Source organism: Salvelinus alpinus, chromosome 25 (assembly GCF_045679555.1).
Source record: "Salvelinus alpinus chromosome 25, SLU_Salpinus.1, whole genome shotgun sequence".
Lineage (NCBI taxonomy): Eukaryota > Metazoa > Chordata > Actinopteri > Salmoniformes > Salmonidae > Salvelinus > Salvelinus alpinus.
Window position 1 is genome coordinate 12,240,822 of NC_092110.1, and position 23,269 is coordinate 12,264,090.

The window sequence follows — 23,269 nt, forward strand, 5'->3', positions numbered from 1 at the left end:
CCTTAGCACTGCTACCTTTAACAAGCCAGGCCACACCTAGCACTGATATAGTGGTACCCTCCATTAGACACCATGATGAAGAAGGCTACAGACATATCAGGGCTAGGCCAGACCTAAGGCAGAGCAGCCACACTGACTGGACTCAGCTCATCCATGTTCCCTCTCCTCATCAGATAGTTGGTATTATTTCAGTGGGGCAACAAAAATGTCTGGATCGGAATAACGGTAAAAACATGGTTATAGTTACTCTGTAGTGTAAAGTGCAACCAATATGTTTCTAAAAAGGGGCTTTTGAATATCCACAAGATTATATGGACTAAAACATGAACGAGTAGGATATGTAGAGATGACAATGTGACTGAGAAAAGGAGAAGTAGCAACAGAACAGGTAGTGTTCTTACCCTCGGTGACCGGCTGTAGTTTAGAGGAGCGTTCTGAGTCAGGGGAGTGGAGGGGCTCTGGTTCCTTCAGACTCTCCAGCAGCAGGAAGGGGTCGTAGTCAGGACTGGTCAGGTCTGACAGGTTCATGGGGAAATACCTGGGGCTGTTGAAGTTCTGGGCCCCATACACACAGCCATGCAGCACCTGTGAGTAGAGAAGGGAAGAAAGGGGAGATCGGAGAAAGCCCCAAGAAATCAATCAATTAACACTACCGTATTTCACATGACTGTAGTTTTCTATAGAGAGAGAAAGAAAGAAAGAGAGAAAGTAATTAAATTATCTGCCAATCCCGTCACTGTGCGTTTCCATGGAGACAGAGAGGGTGGTAATGGGAAGAGAGAATGCTGTGATTGAGTGCTGACTACCGAGGACTGACTACTGAGCAGTGAGTGAGTCTGGGTGCACTGAGTGCCAGCTGTGGCATGCATTAGGAAGGAGTCCCCCCAGTCTGTATTAAAGATGTAACGAAGCAGTCCTGAACTGTTCCACCATTAATGACTCCAGAGACAGATAGACATACTCCCTGCCACAGAAAGCCTCTGCTAATAGCTCCATTACTAAATTAAAAAAAACTAAACACAAAGAAATATTACTACATGGTTTGTGTTCGACACCCCCACTAGATGCTGCGGTCAACGTGAAGCAGAGATCCCTGCTAGCATATGTACAAGTAAAATCGGATACGTCGGCATTACAGTTGAAGTCAGAAGTTTACATACACTTAGGCTGGAGTCATTAAAACTCGTTTTTCAACCACCACAGATTTCTTGTTAACAAACTATAGTTTTGGCAAGTCGGTTAGGACATCTACTTTGTGCATGACAATTGTTCTCAGACAGATTATTTCACTTATAATTCACTGTATCACAATTCCAGCGGGTCAGAAGTTTACATACACTAAGTTGACTGTGCCTTTAAACAGCTTGGAAAATTACAGAAAATGATGTCACGGCTTTAGAAGCTTCTGATAGGCTAATTGACATCATTTGAGTCAATTGGAGGTGTACCTGTGGATGTATTTCCAGGCCTACCTTCAAACTCAGTGCCTCTTTGCTTGACATCATGGGAAAATCATCAAAAGAAATCAGCCAAGACCTCAGATAAAAAGTCTGGTTCATCCTTGGGAGCAATTTCCAAATGCCTGAAGGTACCACGTTCATCTGTACAAACAATAGTACGCAAGTATAAACACCATGGGACCACGCAGCCGTCATACCGCTCAGGAAGGAGACGCTTTCTGTCTCCTAGAGATGAACGTACTTTGGTATGAAAAGTACCTTGTGAAGATGCTGAGGAAACAGGTACAAAAGTATCTATATCCACAGTAAAACGAGTCCTATATCGACGTAACCTGAAAGGCCGCTCAGCAAGGAAGAAGCCGCTGCTCCAAAACCGCCATAAAAAAGCCAGACAATGGTTTGCAACTGCACATGGGGACAAAGATTGTACTTTTTGGAGAAATGTCCTCTGGTCTGATGAAACAAAAATAGAACTGTTTGCCATAATGACCATCGTTATGTTTGGAGGAAAAAAGGGGGAGGCTTGTGAGCCGGAAAACACCATCACGTTGTGGGGGTGCTTTGCTGCAGGAGGGACAGGCGCACTTCACAAAATAGATGGCATCATGAGAAAGTAAAATTATGTGGATATATTGAAGCAATATTTCAAGACATCAGTCAGGAAGCTTGGTCGCAAATGGGTCTTCCAAATGAACAATGACCCCAAGCATACTTCCAAAGTTGTGGCAAAATGGCTTAAGGACAACAAAAGTCAAGGTAATGGAGTGGCCATCACAAAGCCCTGACCTCAATTCTATAGAAAATGTGTGGGCAGAACTGGAAAAGCGTGTGCGAGCAAGGAGGCCTACAAACCTGACTCAGTTACACCAGCTCTGTCAGGAGGATTGGCCAAAATTCACCCAACTTATTGTGGGAAGCTTGTGGAAGGCTACCCGAAACATTTGACCCATGTTAAACAATTTAAAGGCAATGCTACCAAATACTAATTGAGTGTATGTACACTTCTGACCCACTGGGAATGTGATGAAAGCAATAAAAGTTGAAATAAATCACTCTACTATTATTCTGACATTTCACATTCTTAAAATAAAGTGGTGATCCTAACTGACCTAAGACAGGGAATTTTTACGAGGATTAAATGTCAGGAATTGTGAAAAACTGAGTTTAAATGTATTTGGCTAAGGTGTATGTAAACTTCCGACAAACTGTATATATTGTCTTGAAGTCAATCAATTCACAATGCTACTTCAGAAAGCTCATATAGAATGTTCCATTTTTGGATTGGGCATACCTTATAGATACAGCTGATGACAGACTTGTCTGGCTTGTCCTTGTCAGGGCTGAGTGTTTGGACAGGCTGCAGCAGAGTCTTAGGAGGCAGAGCCATCACCCAGTCCAGGAGGCACAACAGCAGAGACACCACCAACTAGGGACAGACAGACCACAACAAATACAGTTTGATTACATCAATACAGCAGAGAACAAAATACTGGATCATGACAGAAAATGAATTGTGCTTCTGCAAAAAAACATGTCAGGCCAGTACTGTAAACAGAAAACTAACAGTAACATTGTATTATTAATAGGTCTCCATTTGACTAGGAGAGTTGTGTATGAGGTGAGGTGACATACCCTCTTGTCCAGTTCATGAGGGGAAGATTCTGTAGTGGGGAGCAGGTGAGTTACGGTCGCTATGAGGATCTGAAACAAGAGTCAAAACAAAATTGAAAGCAAAAATATATTGTATTGTTTTGTAATTTAAAAAGGATACTCTTGAAAAGAATTCCAGGAATAATTTACATACCTTAACGCATAAATAAAATGGACACGCAAATTTACCTCAACTATTTTCTTTGGAGTGTCTGGGGGGAATTTCTGAAGGTCATCGACATAGTTTATGAGCAAGTGCAGAATGTCGGAGGCCACCAGCGCGACAGTTTTATTTGGAAACTGAAAAACAAAAAACAGACAAAAACACTCACTACTCTCAGCAGATGTAGAGTAGTGTAGAGCAGGGATGGGCAACTTGCGGCCCGCAGGCCCCCCCTTTTGTAGGTCTGCAGATCAATCCCCCCGCCAAAAACACATAAAAAACATCTCAACTTACTGTTGAGAGTTAGAATAGTAGAATACACTATGTGCCATTTTGAAATGTGGTTGCATCAGCATTTTTTCACTTGTTTTGTCAGTAAATGACAGCCACTTAATAAGCACTTGTCAGCTAACATTTTGTAGATTGTAGTGAAGATGGTCGAATTAGCGACCGGGGGCGTCCATTGATTTTGTTAGTCACTCACTTAGATATCATATTAAAAACTGCAAACATTTCTCTCCATCCTATGGCATAATTTCTAGAACTGCATGAAATTAGTTATAAAAATTGCTAAATCTTCTCTCCCCTCCATGGCAAAATGGTAGAATTGCAGCAAACTTGCTATAAAACTGCCTCCCTCAACACAACTTAACTTAGGGCCCCCAAAAGACTAGGGCTCTGACTGCATGTGTGGGTATGAATGTGGGTACGCAGACCCATGAGCCACTGCAGCCCCTCATGATGAGTTCAAATTTTTTGTGGCCCCCACCCCCCATCAAAGTTGCCCATCCCTGTTGTAGAGCCAAGCTGACAGGAGAAAAACAGCACATTGTGTCAGAGACTGTCTTGATCTGTGATCAGGATTAAGGTGTGGATGAGCCTAATTCTGCTGACTGGAAGAGGCCCAAACACTCATTGAGAGGGAGGGTGGGGGGCTCGACGCTCCTCTCACTGTGAGAGGTGTAGGCTGAAGGGGCTCAGGGAGAGGCAACCCTCCTATTCCCTGCTCCTCCTTCTGGCACCATCTTAATTGCTTAAAAATCTCCTCCCCTTCATCTGCACCAATTGGGAAAGACTTGACAGGTGAAAAGGTGACAGGCTACTACCTGGTCAGTTATTTCAGATCAGTGCAATAAAGGAAAGGAGGTGAAGAGAGGACGGACATTTTCGACAATTGAGGAAGAGCCATTGTGAGTGTGTGAGGGGTGTGTGAGGGGCTCAGGGAGACAACCCTCCTCCTCTCCTTCTCATTGTGACCCTGGCTCAGGAAGACTGCAGAGTGCTTCTCCAGACCAGCAGTGCCAATGCCCACACAAAACAATGGGCCGGATCACCAGCCATCCCATTTGATTGGATAACAGTATGGACAGGAGGAGGGAGAGAAGGGGGGCCCGTTGGGCAGGCGCCCTCATTTCAGATGATAGAAATATAATAATTCCTTGAGGTCGGTGGAGCATGCATTCTTCACTGGATTAGCCTTCTGTCTGAGGAGAGTGGAGCGCAGTGGAGAAGCCAAACATGTTGACAGTCGGGCCAGATTTAGCTGGGTTAGAGTTTGGTGGTGTGTGTGTGTGTGGGGGGGGGGGCACAGACCAGACCAGTCGGTACTGTCAGTAAGCTTCTTCTGGCTACTCAGTGCAGCCCATTGCTCTCTCCAGGCAGGCTAAAACTAAGTGTGCCAGTAAACACCACACAGACCAGGGCAGCCCCCAGGGAGACTGCTGCTGCTCTGCTACTTCTAACCAGGGACTGCAACAGAACACTTCCCATGGCAAGGGATGAAGGCAAGGCAACACATTTCAAAATTCAAGTCACTGTGCATGGCAGATGACGCCAAAAGCACCAAGGTTAAGGGTTCAATTCCTGCAGCGATCACATACTAGAAATGTACGCACTCACTCACAGAACTATTAGTCACTTTAGACAAAAGCGTCTGCTAAGTAAAGTGGCATATTATATATAGCTACCTTCAGAGTGACACAGATGACGTTGAGGGCTTCTTTGATCTGAGTGTGTTGGGTGCCGTGGACCAACTCCTCACACAGCCAGATACCCAGACTGCACAGGGCCACACACCTGACGGGGGCAAACACAACTACTATTCATTTTCTATTGGGCTGTTTTTTAAACAGACATCTTAGCCCATTATAATTTGTCACATGTTAAAGTTGGTAACCCATAAACCCACATTAACACATACATACAGTGCATTTGGAAAGTATTCAGACCTCTTGACTTTGTCCACATTTTGTTACGTTACAACCTTATTCTAAAATTGCTTAAATAGTTTTTTTCCTCTCAATCTACACACAATAATGAATTTTTTTAGAAATGTTAGCAAAATGTATAAAAAAACTGAAATATCACATTTACATAAGTATTCAGACCCTTTACTCAGTACTGTGTTGAAGCACCTCAACGATTACAGCCTCGAGTCTTCTTGGGTATGACGCTACAATCTCTGCAGATCCTCTCAACCTCTGGCAGGTTGGATGGGGAGCTTCGCTGCACAGCTATTTTCAGGTCTCTCCAGAGATGTTAGATCGGGTTCAAGTCCGGGCTCTGGTTGGGCCACTCAAGGACATTCAGAAACTTGTCGCGAATCCACTCCTGCGCTATCTTGGCTGTGTGTTTAGGGTCGTTGTACTGTTGGAAGGTGAACCTCGCCCCAGTCTGAGGTCCTGAGTGCTCTGGAGCAGGTTTTCGTCAAGGATATCTCTGTACTTTTCCTCTGTTCATCTTTCCCTCGATCCTGACTAGTCTTACAGTCCCTGCCACTGAAAAACATCCCCAAAGCATGATGCTGCCACCACCATGCTTCACAGTAGGGATGGTGCCAGGTTTCTTCCAGATGTGACGCTTGGCAATCAGGCCAAAGAGTTCAATCTTGGTTTCATCAAACCAAAGAATCTTGTTTCTCATGGTCTAAGAGTCCTTTAGTGCCTTTTGGCAAACTCCAAGCGGACCGTCATGTGCCTTTTACTGAGGTGTGGCTTTTATCTGGCCACTCTACCATGAAGGCCTGATTGGTGGAGTGCTGCGGAGATGGTTGTCCTCCTGGAAGGTTCTTCCATCACCAGAGGAACTCTGGAGCTCTGTCAGAGTGAACATCAGGTTCTTGGTCACCTCCATGACCAAGGTCCTTCTCCCCTGATTTCTCAGTTTGGCTGTGCGGCCAGCTCCAGGAATTGTCTTGGTGGTTCCAAACTTCTTCCATTTATGAATGATGGATGCCACTGTGTTCTTGGGGACCTTCAATACTGCAAAAGAAATGTGGTACCCTTCCCCAGATCTGTGCCTCGACACAATCCTGTCTCGAAGCTCTACGGACCATTCCTTGGACCTCATGGATTGTTTTTTGCTCTGACATGCACTGTCAACTGTGGGACCTTATATAGACAGGTGTGTGGCTTTCCAAATCATGTCCAACCAATTGAATTTACCACAGGTGGACTCCAATCAAGTTGTAGAAACATTTCAAGGATGATCAATGGAAACAGGATGCACCTGAGCTCAATTTCGAGTCGCATAGCAAAGGGTCTGAATGCTTATGTAAACATGGTAACCGTTTATTTTTAATACATTTGCAAACATTTCTAAAAACCTGTTTTCACTGTCATTAAGGGGTATTGTGTGTAGATTGATGAGGAAAAACATGAATTTCATCAATTTTAGAATAAGGCTGTAACGTAACAAAATGTGGAAAAAGGGAAGGGGTCTGAATACTTTCCGAATGCAATGTAAACGCTTAATCAACTGGTAATGTCATTGTCAGTCTGACCTTGTATGAGACGAACAGGGACAATATGCTGTGTAGACTACAGTATAACCAAGGACAGTTCTAAATATCACCAATGTCCTCCCCATTCCCTCACGTCCAGCCCCCCAGGTCTCTCAGTATTTAGCTGTCTAACACCGTGGCACGGACACCCAAACTAGCACCTCTTCCACCGAGGGGGCCCGGTCCTGCAGAAGACAGAGACTGTCCACCAAATAGAACCCTATTCCATATAAAGTGTAACATTTCTGACCAGGGCCCATAGGGCTCAAAAAGTAGTGCACTATATAGAGAATAGGGTTCCATTTGGGGGAGTGAGGAGTAGTGTACTCCCCCTGCCGTCTAGGCAGGGGGAGTACACTACTCCTCACTCCCCCATAAGCCTACAGTCAGTGGATTACTTCAGATGACACTTGGCTTAATCTGTCTGGCTAGGTTACAGTATGGATGACCAGACAAATCTGACAGCATTGATTATTTCCCCCTCCAAAACCCCAGCTCTCATGGCCTATTGTCTGCCACAACCATTATCACCATTATTATTACATTAATCTGCTGGGCAGATGTCTTCCACAGGTCAGAGAGACAAAGACTGCTTACTGTCATATGCTAGTAATCTACCTCACAAATGTCTATGTATGTTTTTCGTATAATCTATGTCAGTGTAAAGTGTTGATTGTCGTTTAATTCAAGAGCTCGTGACGTGAGAAAAATACCTGGCTGGGGCTGAAGGCTCATCTCTTGCTGAACTCAGGATGTGTTTGATGATGTGTTCCTGAAACAGAGAACAGAGTCAATCAATCAATCGACAGATGAATGTACGAATCAGCCGGTTTTATTCTTCGGGCTTCAGCAAAATCTGTAGGTCTGCTGAAAACACAGATGCACACACAGACAAAACAGACTCCCTATTGGCTGAATTAACCAGTGCTTTGTCATTCATAGCCAGACCCAGGCTATCAGATGCCATCGTGTGAAATTCTCTGTCCAAATATGAAACGCTCTCATGCATGGAATTAGCTCTTTAACCAGCAATCAACCAAAAGCGACCCAATAACAACAAGGTCCTGTGAATGGGCGCCTGTGGCATAGCTAATCACCCATTAGAGAGTTAGCTAGGCTGGCGTTGATGCTCCCTCAGTACCACAGGGATAGAAATAAAAAAAGGTAATTAGGTTTAATGTGCGTTTGATACAACATCAAACAGTATGTGGGTTAGGTGGTCTAACGGGTACTAGTGATCTAGTGGTTAATGACGCCACCTCCAGGTCATTAATGCCCGTGTCAGTATTGGTAATAAACTCAATGCCCACTGCCCTTTGACAAACTCTGTCCCCCTCCTATCTTTTCAATATACCCCTCTCTCTGACCATCTTGTAAAATAGTACAAAATGACCACTTCTCTGGAACCGGTTCCTACAGGTTGAAGCTATAGAGTAAAGCAGGTTGAAGACAAGAGTTAAGCAACCACCCCACATGAGGACAGTTACCTTGACGTCTCTGAACTTGGTCATGACCACGTCAGCGGTGGTGGGGTGCAGGGCGGGCAGCTCCTCATACAGGTTAGGGAAACACACCAGAGAACCCAGCAGGATCTGAGCCTCCACCCGCGGGGCCTGACAGACGGACGGACGGGTGTCAACTCACATCCACAGTTAAAATCCATATCACAACACTATCCTTTGCAATCCAGTCATGGGCAAACACAGAAGACGACGGTGTTGAAACAGACTATTGAACTGTACTGGGCGTCAGTGGAGTGTGGTGCATTCAGAAGTGTGTACAGCAGTGGTCAGCAAAATGTTCTGAGTCAAGATCACTTTCGCAGTCAAAAAGCAAGCCGAGATCTAACACTCAGATTTATATATTTTTTTTTACATGTACTTAAAAGAAATGTAACATTAACCTAATAAAAACAGTTCTGTAGGAATGAGGTTTGGGCAGTAGGCCAAATAGATTATCACAGCATATTGGCTATATGTCTGGCCTGCCAATATTGTTATTCTCAGACCATATTATATTTCAAAACTAGAGCTTTGATAACAAAAAATTATTCCCTGTTGGATCTCATCACTGGCCTATGTCAATCTACTATGCCTGAAGCCTGCCTACGGTTGCCTATGCACTTGAATGAGAAGTGCGCTTCAATTACCAAACATTGCCCTACTTAATTGTGGCCATCAAAACTGTTTTTAACACGCGATTGCCTTTTCGAATTGTTGTGCAATGATTGGGCTTATAAAAGTACGTTTCACTTCACAATAACAGCACTTAGTTGACCAGGACAGCTCTTGCAGAGCAGAAATGTGACTAACTGACTTGTTGGAAAGGTGGCATCCTATGACAGTGCCACGTTGAAAATCACTGAGCTTTTCAGTAAGGCCATTCTACTGCCAATGTTTGTCTACGGAGATTGCATGGCTGGGCGCTCGATTTTATACACCTGTCAGCAAGAGGTGTGACTGAAATAGCCGAATCCACTCATTTGAAGGGCTGTCCACATACTTTTGTATATATAGTGTACTACATAGCCTACTCTAGCTGTAAAGTGGTGCCATTAACTCAATATTGAGATGTATGTGAATATCATTTATCACAACTGTAACTCCCCTCTCTGTAAATAGAATAGTATATTTTTCATCCAATTGCATTTTGAACAACAGTCACATGGTTGTGATTATTAGAATGAACGTCGTTGTGCACAGTAGGAAGAGGGAGTGGCTAGCTCACACAGCAGCCGACAGCGAAACAGGGACAGGCAGATGCGTTCATATGGTTTATTTTTGGTCAATTGCACATTACTGTCAGAATAATGTCATAATAACACTTTTTTTGTATTTTTATTGTGAGCGAAAAACTAACGTGACAGCCTAAACATTTTTTTTTTAATGGCACCCAAGCTACCACTTAATTTTCTCAATAGGGGGGGCGCTGTTTTCACTTTGTAAAAAATCGTTCCCAAATTAAACTGCCTCGTACTCAATTCTTGCTCGTACAATATGCATATTATTATTACTATTGGATAGAAAACACTCTAGTTTCTAAAACCGTTTGAATTATATCTGTGAGTAAAACAGAACTCATTTTGCAGCAAACTTCCTGTCAGGAAGAGAGAAATCTGAAATCGGGGGCTCTGTTCCAGGGTCAGCCTATTAATTTGCATGGAATCTATGGGTCTACATGCACTGCATACGCCTTCCACTAGATGTCAGTAGGCAGTGAGAGTTGGAATGGGGTGTATAGCTCTATGTGAGGCCGAACAAGACCTCTTGGAACGGTGGGTCCAGTCTTTTCACCGTTCCGCTTGGCGCGAGAGGGACCTCAGGATTGCGTTCTGAAAAGCTTTCGTTATAGACGTTAGATATATCCGGCTCTGATTTGATTTGATATATGTGTTAAAAACATCATAAACTAGTTATTTTAAACCGACATATCGTTTATATCAGTTTATTTTGATTTTCTGGATTTTCTTTGTCTTGCGTTATGGTGAGTTGGACACTGCTGCGCCACATGGCTAGCGTTGGCTGCTAATTCTAGAGATGAAGACGACATTCTACAACCGAACAACGATTATTCTGGACAAAGGACAACTTGTACAAGATTCTGATGGAAGCTCATCAAATAGTAGTAACCATTTATGATGTTATTTCGTATTTCTGTCGAAAATGTTTAAACGTATATTCCGCCAGGATTTTGGGCGCTGTCTCGCTATAACGTAAGCTGTATGTCGTACTAAAGTTATTTAAAAAAATCTAACACAGCGGTTGCATTAAGAACTAGTGTATCTTTAATTTGCTGTCCAACATGTATTTTTTAGTAAAGTTTATGATTAGTTATTTGATTAGATTAGGTGCCTCTCCAAGATTTCTCCGGACAATATTTCTGCATTTTCACTACGTATTCACATTGTAAAACCACGATTTGTGCCGCTAAATATGCACATTTTCGAACAAACCATATATGTATTGTGTAATATGATGTTATAGGACTGTCATCTGATGAAGTTTGAGAAGGTTAGTGAAAAAAAATCATATATTTTGCTGGTTTATTCGCTATCGCTAACGTTGCCTTGAATGAATGCGGTTGTGTGGTAGGCTATTGTAGTAAGCTAATATAATGCTATATTGTGTTTTCGCTGTAAAACACTTAAAAAATCTGAAATATTGGCTGGATTCACAAGATGTTTGTCTTTCATTTGCTGTACACCGTGTATTTTTCATAAATGTTTTATGATGAGTATTTATGTATTTCACGTTGGTCTCTGTAGTTATTCTAGCTGCTTTGGTGAGATTTGTGATGGTGGCTGCAATGTAAAACTATGATTTATACCTGAAATATGCACATTTTTCAAACAAAACATATGCTATACAATAAATATGTTATCAGACTGTCATCTGATGAAGTTGTTTCTTGGTTAGTGACTATTTATATCTTTATTTGGTCAAATTTGTGATAGCTACCTATGCGGTAAAAAAATTGTGAAAATATGCGGTTGAGTCTTTTGCTATGGTGGTTAGCTAATAGAAATACATTGTGTTTTCCCTGTAAAACATTTAAAAAATCGGAAATGATGGCTGGATTCACAAGATGTGTATCTTTCATCTGGTGTCTTGGACTTGTGATTTCATGATATTTAGATGCTAGTATTTACTTGTGGCGCTATGCTAGGCTATGCTAGTCAGCTTTTTTACTGATGAGGGTGCTCCCGGATCCGGGATGAGTACCAAGTAGAAGTTAAAAATGAGTGTTGCACTGCAAAGTCAAAGGGTCGCAAATGAGTATGTTTTGGTGACAGTTTTGAGCCCTGATTATTTTTGTGTATATGGAATCAGAAAGGGTGAATGGTGGTGATGTTCTCACGTTGAGCGAAGAGCAGGCTGTGACTCTGCTGGCCGCGATGATGAAGTCCAGGATGAGCATGGTGGCCCCGGGAAGGCCGATGCAGAAGAACCGAGGAGAACAGTGCTTAATGATGGTGTTCACTATGTCCTGAGAAACACAGAGAGTGAGAGTGTGACAGAGAGAGAGGGAGACCAATATTCACCATGACGCGAGGAGATTAGCAGATTGCCACATACACACACCTGGTCGACGTGCATGAGGCCACAGTGCATGATGTTGTAGAAGTGTGTGAGGAAGTCCGAGTTGGGCGATACGTCCTGCCTCCTCTTCATGATCTTACAGATGAGCTTGTAGGCGTGCAGCTTCCCCTGTTTGTACCTCTCAGTCAGCATGGTCGCCTGTACAGTGGACAACAAGCAGTCAGTGACACAGATACAAGAGTAGAAGTATAACTTTATTCACTTTTACGTCAGGGTCATGGTAAAAAGAAAGCTCGCCTGCATCTGCGCATTTGTTTCCCTGAAATTCAGAGGATAACGTGTGAAGAAGTGAAGTAACTTTTCCAGAACGGATTATATAAGGGAACGGTGAGAGGTACGTACTTTGAAGAGCCAGGGGGTGAGGATCCGAAGGGGAGGGATGAGGACCGGGGGAGGAGGAGACGACTGGTTGTCCAGAGAGATCCCCAGATTATCCCTGATCTGATGCGAGAGAGAGACACAATGAATGATAGAGGCAGAGAGAGAGAGAGGGGAGAGAGAGACAGACAGAGTGAGTATCTTGTGTGAACCAGTCTGATGTGTGACGCGATCTAAGGGCCTGTCAATGTATGGAGTACACAGTCGGGTTGGTTCCCGTATGATTCCCTACCTTGGCCAGGTTCTGCCACAGCTCACAGAGGTAGTCAAAGACCTGCGCGTGGATCTCTGGGTCCTTAATGGTGTTCACATCTCCCAGAATTCCTAGCATTCTCCGCCACATCACCGTGGCAACGTCAGCGTGCCAACCAGTCAGCGAGCCACCAGCCATCACACTGCAGTCCTCTGTAGGAAATTCACTGGTTTCTGAGAGGATAGAGAAGAGGGACGGCACTTTTAGTATCCAAAAAGGCTGAGTGTGTTGTGCGTTTGTGTTGTGCGTTAGGTGATGAGAGCAGTGTGTATGTGTATTACCCAGGTCATCCGGAGTCCGTACTACAGAGTGACGTAGTTTCTCATCCAGCTGCAGGTCCTTGTGCTGCAGAGCTACATGTTCAGCGGTCAGCGTGGCTGGGGACGGGGTCTGAGAGCGGGAACCCCCCAGGGAATGCATCGGGGACGCACTCTCTGAACCTGGAGGGAGTCACAAACAAAGGAATGTCATTAATTAGGTAGTAATAATAGTTGATTGGATTTAATTCATATTTTATTATGGATTTCTATGGGTTTTTCCAGATGATTCAAGTGATTTGGTTAAGTAGGAAAGTCACTAAGATGTAGAAAAGGATGAGTGATGTGGACATTGAAAGGCGATGTATTCTGATTTGTTTATCTGCAGCTCTGACCTGTGATGGTGACGGTATCTGCAGACAGGCCAAGCTGGCTCAGACTACTGGTCTCTGAGTCAATGTGCAGGGTGGTGAGACTGGACAGCTCCGGTTCCTCTGCAGTCTGGGGTACTCCTCCCAGGCTGGTGTTATCCTGGTCCAACGACCCCGCACCACAGCCATCTGGACCAAAGCTGAAATCTAACAGCGCCACAACGGTCAGAGAAATAGTCCTCCTCCAGCATGTCAAGAGCAAGCTACAATCCACTCCACTACTATGTTACACCGCCATGTTTTTTTACACTGTGAGCGAGCAGCAGCCGTGGTGACGTCAGACTTACTTTCAAACTTGCAGTTGGCGTACTGGAAGGCGTTAAATGAGTCCGATTGGCTGTCGGAGCTGATTAGGTCGCTGCTGCTGCCACTGGCTGGGGAGGTCCACTCGGAGGGCACGCCGGGGTCGTCTACGGGTCGTGTGGAGTTCTGACGGTTCAGGAGTTCTGGCAGGTCCTTAGGGATCTCCAGACTACCGGGGCTGCTGCCACGCCTGGTCATACCCTGCAAAGAGAGGTAGTTAGGACATGTGACTGAGAGAAAGGGGTAGAGAGAAGATAGTACTCTGATGTTAGGAATAAAGTTAACACTCAGGGAGCATGGCTGAGGACATTCACTTACTCACTCAGCTGATAAACTAAGTGTGTGTGTGTGTGTGTGTGTGTGTGTGTGTGTGTGTATGTATATGTTTGAGAGAGAGAGTGAGACCGCGGGAGATAGAGAAAATAGAGAATAGAACGGCGACTTACAGAGGTGCCTCCCGCTCGCAGACGCTCTTGGATAAACTCGTCCATCAGGTCTCCAAAGTTTTGGCTGCTGTTGCCTGCGTCACTGGACACAGGCCGCATCTTCTGACAAGTTTCCTCTTTGTTGGCTGTGTTCAGGCAGAGAGCAAAGGAACTACACGTCACACCACCTTTCTAGAAACTGACACACACAGCACTACAACTACTAGCATCTTCATCTCACTAGCATACAGATCAACACAATAGCATTGGGAAAAAAATCTTGAACGCATGTCATTCCTATAGGCTGTAGAGAATGTTAAGTTCAGAAATGTGTGCCTGTGTAAAAGTATCAGTCCACACAGTAAGGTGATGGTGGTGTTGTATGTGATGTTATATAGAGAACAATAATTAAGGTAACTGATGCACAAAGCTCAACAGAACAACCTTAAAGAAAAGCCAACCAACACAACGGGGTACAACCAGTGAAGCGATGCAGGAGTTACTCACATGCATTCCCAGAGAGGCCATGAGTACAGCACACCACAGAACAGATATTAGTCAAGCTATGTTAACTCAACTGTGGTTAGGTGAGAGGGTAGCCAGTGTGTTAACTGGGTAGCCAAGAGGTACTGAAAGATGAGGCAGCATACACAAAAAAGGCCATGACACATTATTAAAACAGAGTGGTAGTGGTTATTATATGAACTTTTTCTCTCCGTTGGGCTGGATTGTCAGAGAGAAGCAGAGAGCAAAGAGTTTGTCCCCATCATGCCCTGTGACTTTCTCTGGTTAGTCTGAGCTTCCAAATTGGTTTTAGTTCTAGTGACCTGCCATTAAAAAAAAGTGTCCACTGCCCTAAGACGCCACTAAATCTTTGCGTTAACTATTAAAATAGTATCAGTAAAACCTATGGGAAGAAAAAAGAAGAGACATGGGACTTTGCGGTAGTGTGTCATTGAGGTGACTCAAGAGGACCCAGCTTAAAGCTTTCCTGCCAGTTGGTAGTGCTGAAATCCTATTCTCCATCAGAAGGGCTATACTGCCTCCACCTGGTTGGAGGTATAATGACATGTCAGAGCATCAGCACAGACTAGAGGACAGATACATTTCCCAGGCTCATGTTCCTGTATAAATGAAAGCAATGGACTTCAGAGGACAGTATAATGCTACACTGTGTGTGTTATATGTCAATGTATTATTGAAATTTGTTAGCCTGTTTTGGCCTGATGAGATTGTAGAATTGACCAGTGTGTTGTGCTGTATGGTGTTGTGTGATCTGAGGAGGCTGAGGGGGACGTGTGAGGCCGCATGCAGCATCCAGGGAGGGAAGGGGAGGGGCAGCAGAGATTTAGTCCCAGAAGCTGGAGGAAGAAGAGGAGGAGGGGGGAGCCGTCCCAGGAGGAGAGGAAGGGGGGCCTTCGGCCGGGCTTTGGTTCTTTTTTTGGATTGTGTCAGCTACAGTACTTTAAAACAGGAAACACAAAAAAAAGCTTGAATTCAATCCACATTCAGCAAAAAACTGTTAATTAAAAATGGAAAAGACGGAGGAGATAGAACGGTGGTGCTTTGTGTTTTTGTTTTGTCGTTTTGTTTTCCATGTTGTGGTAGTGCCTTGGAGCACAGCGACGCAACTGAAGTCTCTCACCTGGTGCTTTTCTTCCAAAATAGCCCAATACATGAGTGTACAGGTCCCTCAGGGGCGCCTCTGTGGCCCCGCCGGGGGCTTTGCTGTGCCGCTGGGGAGACGCGGAGCCGGAGGCGTGGGCCTTGGGCTTGGAGAGAGCATGGACCACAGATTTATACACACCGCCCAACAGAGCCCCCTGCTGCTGCCGAGAGGGACTGATCCCCGATTCCGCATCCTGGGATCTGGACCGGGTCCCACGGGGCCGAAGGGCAGAGCGCCCAAGACGGACACGCCCTTGCCCTGTCGCATGACCCCCCACTCCACTGGCCTCCCCATCAGGCTGCTCCCCGTTTCCGCTCACCCCCTCCCCTCCTGATCTCTCTTTACCCTTTGACCCACCCACTCCTGCCCCTCCAGACCCCCCCACTCCTACAGAGTGGCTGCTGAAGTGGCTGAGGCGGCGCAGCCTGGTCCTCCAGTGGGCCTCCTTGGAGTCTAGAGGGTTGTGGAACTGGACAGACTCTGTGGAGGGCCGGAAACTGACGTGTACTCCTCCCCCGTGGTGCTTTTTGAGCCTGCCCCGGACCAACCTGGGCTTGAGGGCGTGGTGGAGGGAATGGGACTGCTGCCGGGGCTGAGGGGCCTGTAAGCCTGAACCTCCTGTCTCGTTATTATACTCACACTCTGTGGCATCCTGCCTGACCAAGTGGGGCTCTCCTCTATTCTCTGTGCCCTGAGGAGTTACCTGCTGGTCTAGAATAGAGTGCCCCCTGCTGGCCAGCTCCCAGTCATCACTCTGTTCCAGACACTCATAAATGCTCCTCTCAGGAGGCTGCTGCTCTGCCTCTGCACTGTCCTCCTCTGCTGAGTCCAAGCTGCTCTGCTGCCTTACCTGGACCTGTCTCCTGACCTGCTGTGACCCTGACTGTACCGTCACAGCCACAGCGCTACCCTCCACAGCCTCACTAGGGCCACCCCTCTCCCCCCCTCCACCTCCCTCCTCCAGGCTTCTTTGCATCAGATACTCCCTGAGAGAGCTAAGCAGGTCCTCCTCACCCTCAGTCTCCCCCTCCTCCTCTCTCTCGGAGGACTGGGTGAGGGTGGAGGAGAAGGAGGTTCCACCACACGTCCAGTCAGGGGAAAGGGGGCGGGGGCCTATCATCTGCCACAGGTGGTCATAGATGCTATCCCCCACCTCCAGAGAGGCCACGCTGCTACCTAGGGTAGTGGGTTTTTTGGAGGGGTGCAGGGCGTGGAGGTGGGGGACAGAGACAGCAGTGGTGGGGTGAGAGGGGGGACTGTCAGGGACAGGAAGTGCACCTTTGACCCTCTCGGCGATGAAGGGCTCCATGATGTCGGAGGCGCTGCTGCTGCGGGGGAGCGTGGACCCCTGGGGGTCCAGGTCGCCAGACGCCGAAAACAACTCCGAGGCCGGGGTATCCTCGCTCTGGGAGCAGTGGCGGATCCTGGGGGTCCGAGAGGCCATCGGGGGATCGTCCATGTCTGGACAGAGAGGGGGGGTACACAGAGCACAGCTCACTGGAGATGGGTCCTACTAACTCCACATGCAGGAAATACAGCGATGGGAATGGAAACAGTAAAATACACAACAATGTGGTCCAGCGATATGATCTTATATAGTTTGCAGACATGTCCATATGCAGCTTCTGTGGGCATTGCAAAATCAAATCAATTGCATGTCTATAATTGCCTATACATCTAATATATGTGTATAGGATTAGAGGGTCAGGTGGTAGAAGGTAGGCGAGCTTGTATCAATGGTTTATTCTAACCCAATATCGCTGGAACCAGGAGCACCAAACATGTTATGTATGCATGTTCACGGATACAAAAACAATGGTAGACAAAACATGGCAAAACAGCATTCCTTCTCATGGATAATAAATGAATATTTCAGTTGCATCAAATAATATCCATATCAAAAGACAAAACAGCTGCCACAGAGGAAAAAGACTAATTAGAATGCATCAATAATACCAAATGAGAATTCATCCAAAAATCGGCTCTGGGTTGACAATATCTGTCATTTGGAGCAGATGTCATCAAAACCATACAATGATAGGGAATAGGGAGGCACACCAAACCACATGCAGGACAAACACTTTTAAAAAACTAAAAACACACCCCCAGAGTCTAGGCCTGAGAGAAATATCCTTTCAGATGTTTATGAAATGGTGTGGCAGCAAACAAGATCCCCCCCCCCCCCCCAAGACAAGCAGGCTGTGTGGAGTCGCAAGCATAGAAAACATTGCATACACACATATGCAAAGACAGACAAGAAGTACACACAGATAGTGAGTGAAGAAGTGAAGTTGGTGGAGATACAGATAGACACAGGTACAGGCGTAGAGTAGTGGGCTCTACCTGCCAGCTTGTCAGCTAGGGGAGTGAGGACAGAGTCAGGCAGGAGAGGGTGGTGGTGATGGACGAGGACAGGGGCACTTTTAGCGCTGCGGATAAAGGCTTGGGACAGGAGACTGTCGCCCGTAGAGCAGCTACGCAGGGCTGAGGGACGGATGGCCGCCAAAGAGAGGAGAGAGAAGGGAGGAGAGGAAGGAGAGAAGGGAGGAGAGGTGAAATAACGGGGGGAAGGAAGAGAATAAAAGAACAGAAGGGGTCATGAAAGAGGGACAGAGAGGAAATGGATAGAAAAGAAGGGGGAGTTAAAAAGGGGGAAAGGAGGAAGGAGAGAATGTGAGAAAGTGAGGGGAAAAAGTGAAGACGGTGACAGCAAGGTAGAGAGCAGTGACCTTCAGAGAGAGGAGGACAAGGAAAAGGCAAAGGTGACAAGCTGCTGTGTGGAGGCAGGTGGCTGTCTGTCTGTGTGGTTGTCTGTCTGCTTGTGTCTCTCAGGAGCCAGGTCACAGAGCCCTCCGTGAGCCAACACAATCCTCCTGCTCAGTTTAACGATTCTTCACTGGAGGACGCCTACACAGTACCGATTTCCCATTTCATTGATTATGTATAAATGGCTAAAATAAGAATAACTTGCCTTGGTCAATTTGATGACAGTTAATGGCAACATTGATCATCACACCAAAACCTTAAAATATACCATGTATAGATCTACTGGAACCATTACATACAGCATTTTAAACAATGCATAAAAGATAAACACTTTGACACGAGGTTAAGACAACCAACCCTCCAGTATATAGACATGTAGTCTGATAAATATGATGGTTGTGACACTAACCCCCAGTCTTCTGGCGTATAGTGTTCCTGGCCTTCTCCATGCCCGGGGAGCCAGCGGTGGTGGCACTGCGCTGCCTCATGGCTGCTGCCTGGCCGCTCCCACTCCCAGGCTGGTCCCTGCTCCAGCCCTTAGAGAATGAACGGTCCACAGCCATTTTCTGGCCCTCGTGAGCTCCCCCTAGTGACCAACACAGAGAAGGGAAAGATCGGGTACAGGTTGGTTCGTCTCTGTGGTGTTAAATAGAAAGGGAGAGGGAAAGAGAGGGAGAGCTAGAGAGAGTGGAAGCAGTGTGTCTCTTAGAGAGTGTAAAGCAGTGATAGAGTTGTACCTTTTCCTTTGTGTTTCTTCTGTTTCTGTTCGCTCAGCTTGTCCAGCGGCAGCTCGTTGAGGTCCAGACTGCAACATTTAAAAGGGGCCAGCACTTGTTAACTCGAAATGACACAACGACAATGTTCCAGTTTAACAAAGTTTACTATACTATATGAACACACTACAAGGTAGCCATTCCACTCCAGGCTAGGTCCATCAACAACAAGACTCCCTGCGCAGGCGCACTCTTGACTGAGTGATAGCCCCGTAATAACAGAAATATAGGGATATTTAAAACATGAACTTAACACACTCACTTAGATTTGGTTACAATTTCAACCTCCATTTAATATTATTTTATTTTCAACATGTCTTAACAAAACCCTTCGGCTTTTGCCTTCCTCAGTGTGTGTGTGTGATGAGCACGTTCTCTTATGTTTTTACCTGTACAGGTTGCGGGCCAGAACCTTGGTGAGCGTCTCCATGGTGAGGGACCACTCTGTGACCAGCTCCTCCCAGCAGGTGAGCGAGGACAGCACGGCCAGCAGGTCGTCCCACAGCTCCCTGGAGATGTACACGTTCAGGTTCCCCTTGATCCACGCCACTATCAGGGTCTACCAGAGGAAGAGGCAGAAAGACTAGCATGAAAAGTAGAAACGTCCTTTACAAACTTCCCTTTGTTAGGTTTCATGCGGAGGAAGTTTGTGGCGGCACCATGGCTCTTTCTCAAAAGTCTTTGCTCGATTCCTTGTGTCCTCCTCTTCTGTCATTTCCCAAATTATTTTCAAATTGTCAGTGGGAAGCAAGGAGAGGATTCAAGGAATCAAGAGAAAACCATTGAGAAAGCACCCTCATGTGGTTAGTATGTGTCCCAAATGGTTCCGTCTTCCCAATATGGTGCACTAGTTTTGACATCAGCCCTATGGGCCCTGGTGAAAAGTAGTGCACTATATAGGGAATAGGGTGTCATTTAGGGCACATCCACTGTATGTTGTGAGTGCTACGCTGGGTACCTGAAAGACTGCCCCAGCCAGTCTCCCTGAGAGGGTCATGTTCTTCTTGCCGTGGGGCATGATTGAGGGAGGTCTCTTCATCACACATTCGGTTACCCTCAGCAGGACCAGCAGGATCTGCTCCCTGCACAGACAGACAGACAAGCAGATGCACCACAAGTGAGAAGTGGTCACATAGGGATATGTTGCACAAAAAGTAGAAAGGCCCTACATCTCCACCTTGGCCCTAACCCTTCTGTAGGTATAAGGAAAAACATTTAAGCTCCCCCACTACACTGCTTATACCTATCCAGACCCTTCAGATCTGCAAACATTGAAGGGTTAGGGCTAATGGGAGTTGTGGGGAACAAATTGGGTCTGGCTGTAAATGTATGCTATGCTTCCTCATTAAAATCCATGGGCTGCTCAGTTAGTGTTGTGCTATACCATGTCTTCTGGTCCATGGTTTCATGCATGACCAGGCTACGGTAGATGTTAAGGACTCTCTTGCACATGTCAACATGTTCCTCTAGCAGCATCTTCAGCTCATTGGCTGGTTCCAGCAGAAACACATTGGCCGAGTTGGTGACAAACACCTGGGGTGGAAGAGGGAGGGAGATGACAGTGTTGAAGAAAGGCACTGAACTGGACAGTACCGTATGGAAGTTAGTGATTGTTACATAATTACTTAATATGGTTGCCTATTGTGCATAATGTGTGAGTTGGCCAATAGAATATACCTGTAGAGTGGGCTGAACACCTGCATGCACACTGTACTCCAGCAGCTCTTTCTCAGACACTTTATTCACCCTCTGAGGACACAGAAAGAAGCGCAAATACACAACATATGTTAGACTGAGAGACCATGAAGACATGATGTAGCCTGTCTACTTCTGTCTTGAGGGTCGTGTTCATTACCAAACGTAAGAAAACGGACTGAAACATGAGTGACTACCTAGACTCATTTTTGTCTTTAGTATGCCCTAATGAATAGGCCCCTGGTGCATCTATCCTCACCCACCCATAGCCCTAGCTCCAGCCCTCACCTCTTCCTTCTCTGGGCCCTGCTGGGGTACAGGCTCCAGGTTAACCTCTCCGGCGGTGGAAAATATCCTCTCCTCCTCCGGCTCCCTCATAAACAAAGGCTTGTCCTCCTGGGCAAACCACTCCTGGTACACCCGCACCACCTTCCTCATGGCTGCAGCCTCACACATTGGCAACAGGAAGGCCTGAGGACAATACAACAACGTCACTGTGCTGGATTCAAATGGAGCAGACTTGTTTATCCTAGCGGCTCTCTGTGGAGCATGAACAGCACATTCAACTTATTTAAAAAAACATGTTTTCCAATCTCAAGGAGGTTAAATAAATAAATAAATATAATAAGTGCCTATTAAGTGCCAAATAAAGTAACAGGGATGGCAATTTCATCTTAAATCTGCCACAAATCTCCTTGTGACATGGAAAGGAAGCTTGTGTGCAACAGGGAGGGGCAATTGAATGCAAGCTTCACAATAGTTGTCTTTTTTTATATACATTTCTAGCCTGTCTATCTATGAGTAATAGAGTTGACGCGTTATGCTCGACCCACTCAGTTTTCCACCACAAAACATCAAGAAAAAAACAAAGAGTAGAACCAGCTAAACTGCTTTTACACTTTGATTTGACTATTAATGTTCAATGTTTTTTTGAAAACATAAAAAAAGAATAATAAATCAGTTCACGTGACCTTAAAATGAGGGACAGTTTTTTTTTACCCTACAATGAAGTACTAATCACATGAAATAAATCTTTAGAAATGACTTTGTCAAAGCAACAAACAAGGGCTTTCCACTAACCTCGTTTCCATCCAGTTTTTATGCGAATAAAGTCATACCGAAAAAAGAAAGTTTGGGTACAATTGTATAAATGCTGGCAGATAATTTGTTCGTTCGACATGGTGGTATCTTTTTGTATCTGTAAAATGATTAAGTGAGAAATGGCGGTGGAAACACCTTCATGCGCAAATATTGATATAAAAACCATCGTATTGAAGTAAACTTGGAGTCACGCGATATGGTGTGTGGTCCTCCCACTACAACTTGGGAAACCATGCAGTTTATTAGGCTACAGAATAAATAATTTATGATGAACTTCACAGTGTGGTGAAAGTGCACAGTGATCTTGATGCTCCTTTCCAAAAAAATATTGAGGGTCTGATTCTGGTGACATGCTTGACTGACGTTTGACAAATAAAACACCATAATAATCTAATTATGGAGACAAGCCTACCTGCACAGCATTCTCGCACTCCATCTGCGAGCTGTTGGCTAGAGCGCACATACCAAGACCAAAGCAGGCACATTTGCTATACGCAGATTGACAAAACTATTTTATTTGGTAGATGAAAACTTAAGCAGAAAAGTACATTGTGTGCACTACGTAATCACGTACAGATTTATTTTGGAAACAAACCACTGGTGGGAAAATGCGCATATTTTCTTTATTCAGATTTTAGAATAGTCGCATGAAACCTAGCTAATGATCGTGAACATTAAGAAATTTGGGGGTTAAGTATCTTAAAACCTTTCTAGAAGTCACAGAAAGGGCACAGAGGTACATGTCAAACTGCTGAATTTTGTCACTTTCGCAAGTCCTCATTCATATAAAGAAATCTGACTTACTGAATTTTCCATGTGGTTCATATTAAAGGGCACTTCATTTAAAGCTGCAACATCTGTAACTTTTTGGGTGACATGACCAAATTCACATGGAAATGTGAGTTATAGATCTGTCGTTCGCATTGAAAGCAGGTCTAAGAAGCAGTAAATCTGTTCTGTGCGCTATTCCTATGCTTCCCGTTCATAAATACATTTTTTGTGTCTTTTACTTTCAGTTTAGTACACCAGCTTCAAACAGCTGAAAATACATTTTTGGTTTTGGGA

General features: G+C 45.3%; 1 protein-coding gene across 10 annotated transcripts in view; it reads right to left on the bottom strand.

Moving 5' to 3' along the window:
* LOC139553371 (ral GTPase-activating protein subunit alpha-1-like) overlaps window positions 1-23,269 on the bottom strand; it is an 84,029-nt gene that overhangs the window by 30,576 nt on the left and 30,184 nt on the right. For 6 of the 10 annotated variants that reach the window (XM_071365628.1, XM_071365627.1, XM_071365636.1 and 3 more), the window contains exons 11-34: window positions 21,392-21,574; window positions 21,086-21,157; window positions 20,793-20,941; window positions 20,367-20,490; window positions 19,798-19,967; window positions 19,373-19,440; window positions 19,045-19,221; window positions 18,213-18,353; window positions 15,846-17,330; window positions 14,222-14,346; window positions 13,760-13,976; window positions 13,437-13,619; window positions 13,066-13,224; window positions 12,764-12,957; window positions 12,496-12,594; window positions 12,136-12,291; window positions 11,912-12,040; window positions 8,542-8,667; window positions 7,768-7,826; window positions 5,241-5,349; window positions 3,300-3,410; window positions 3,093-3,161; window positions 2,752-2,886; window positions 402-585 (exon numbers count right to left, since the gene is read on the bottom strand). In XM_071365628.1, the coding sequence (XP_071221729.1) occupies window positions 402-585; window positions 2,752-2,886; window positions 3,093-3,161; window positions 3,300-3,410; window positions 5,241-5,349; window positions 7,768-7,826; window positions 8,542-8,667; window positions 11,912-12,040; window positions 12,136-12,291; window positions 12,496-12,594; window positions 12,764-12,957; window positions 13,066-13,224; window positions 13,437-13,619; window positions 13,760-13,976; window positions 14,222-14,346; window positions 15,846-17,330; window positions 18,213-18,353; window positions 19,045-19,221; window positions 19,373-19,440; window positions 19,798-19,967; window positions 20,367-20,490; window positions 20,793-20,941; window positions 21,086-21,157; window positions 21,392-21,574 (4,624 nt within the window). The remainder of the gene's footprint in view (window positions 1-401; window positions 586-2,751; window positions 2,887-3,092; window positions 3,162-3,299; window positions 3,411-5,240; window positions 5,350-7,767; window positions 7,827-8,541; window positions 8,668-11,911; window positions 12,041-12,135; window positions 12,292-12,495; window positions 12,595-12,763; window positions 12,958-13,065; window positions 13,225-13,436; window positions 13,620-13,759; window positions 13,977-14,221; window positions 14,347-15,845; window positions 17,331-18,212; window positions 18,354-19,044; window positions 19,222-19,372; window positions 19,441-19,797; window positions 19,968-20,366; window positions 20,491-20,792; window positions 20,942-21,085; window positions 21,158-21,391; window positions 21,575-23,269) is intronic. The other 4 variants (XM_071365634.1, XM_071365635.1, XM_071365633.1 and 1 more) reach the window with 3 other exon arrangements.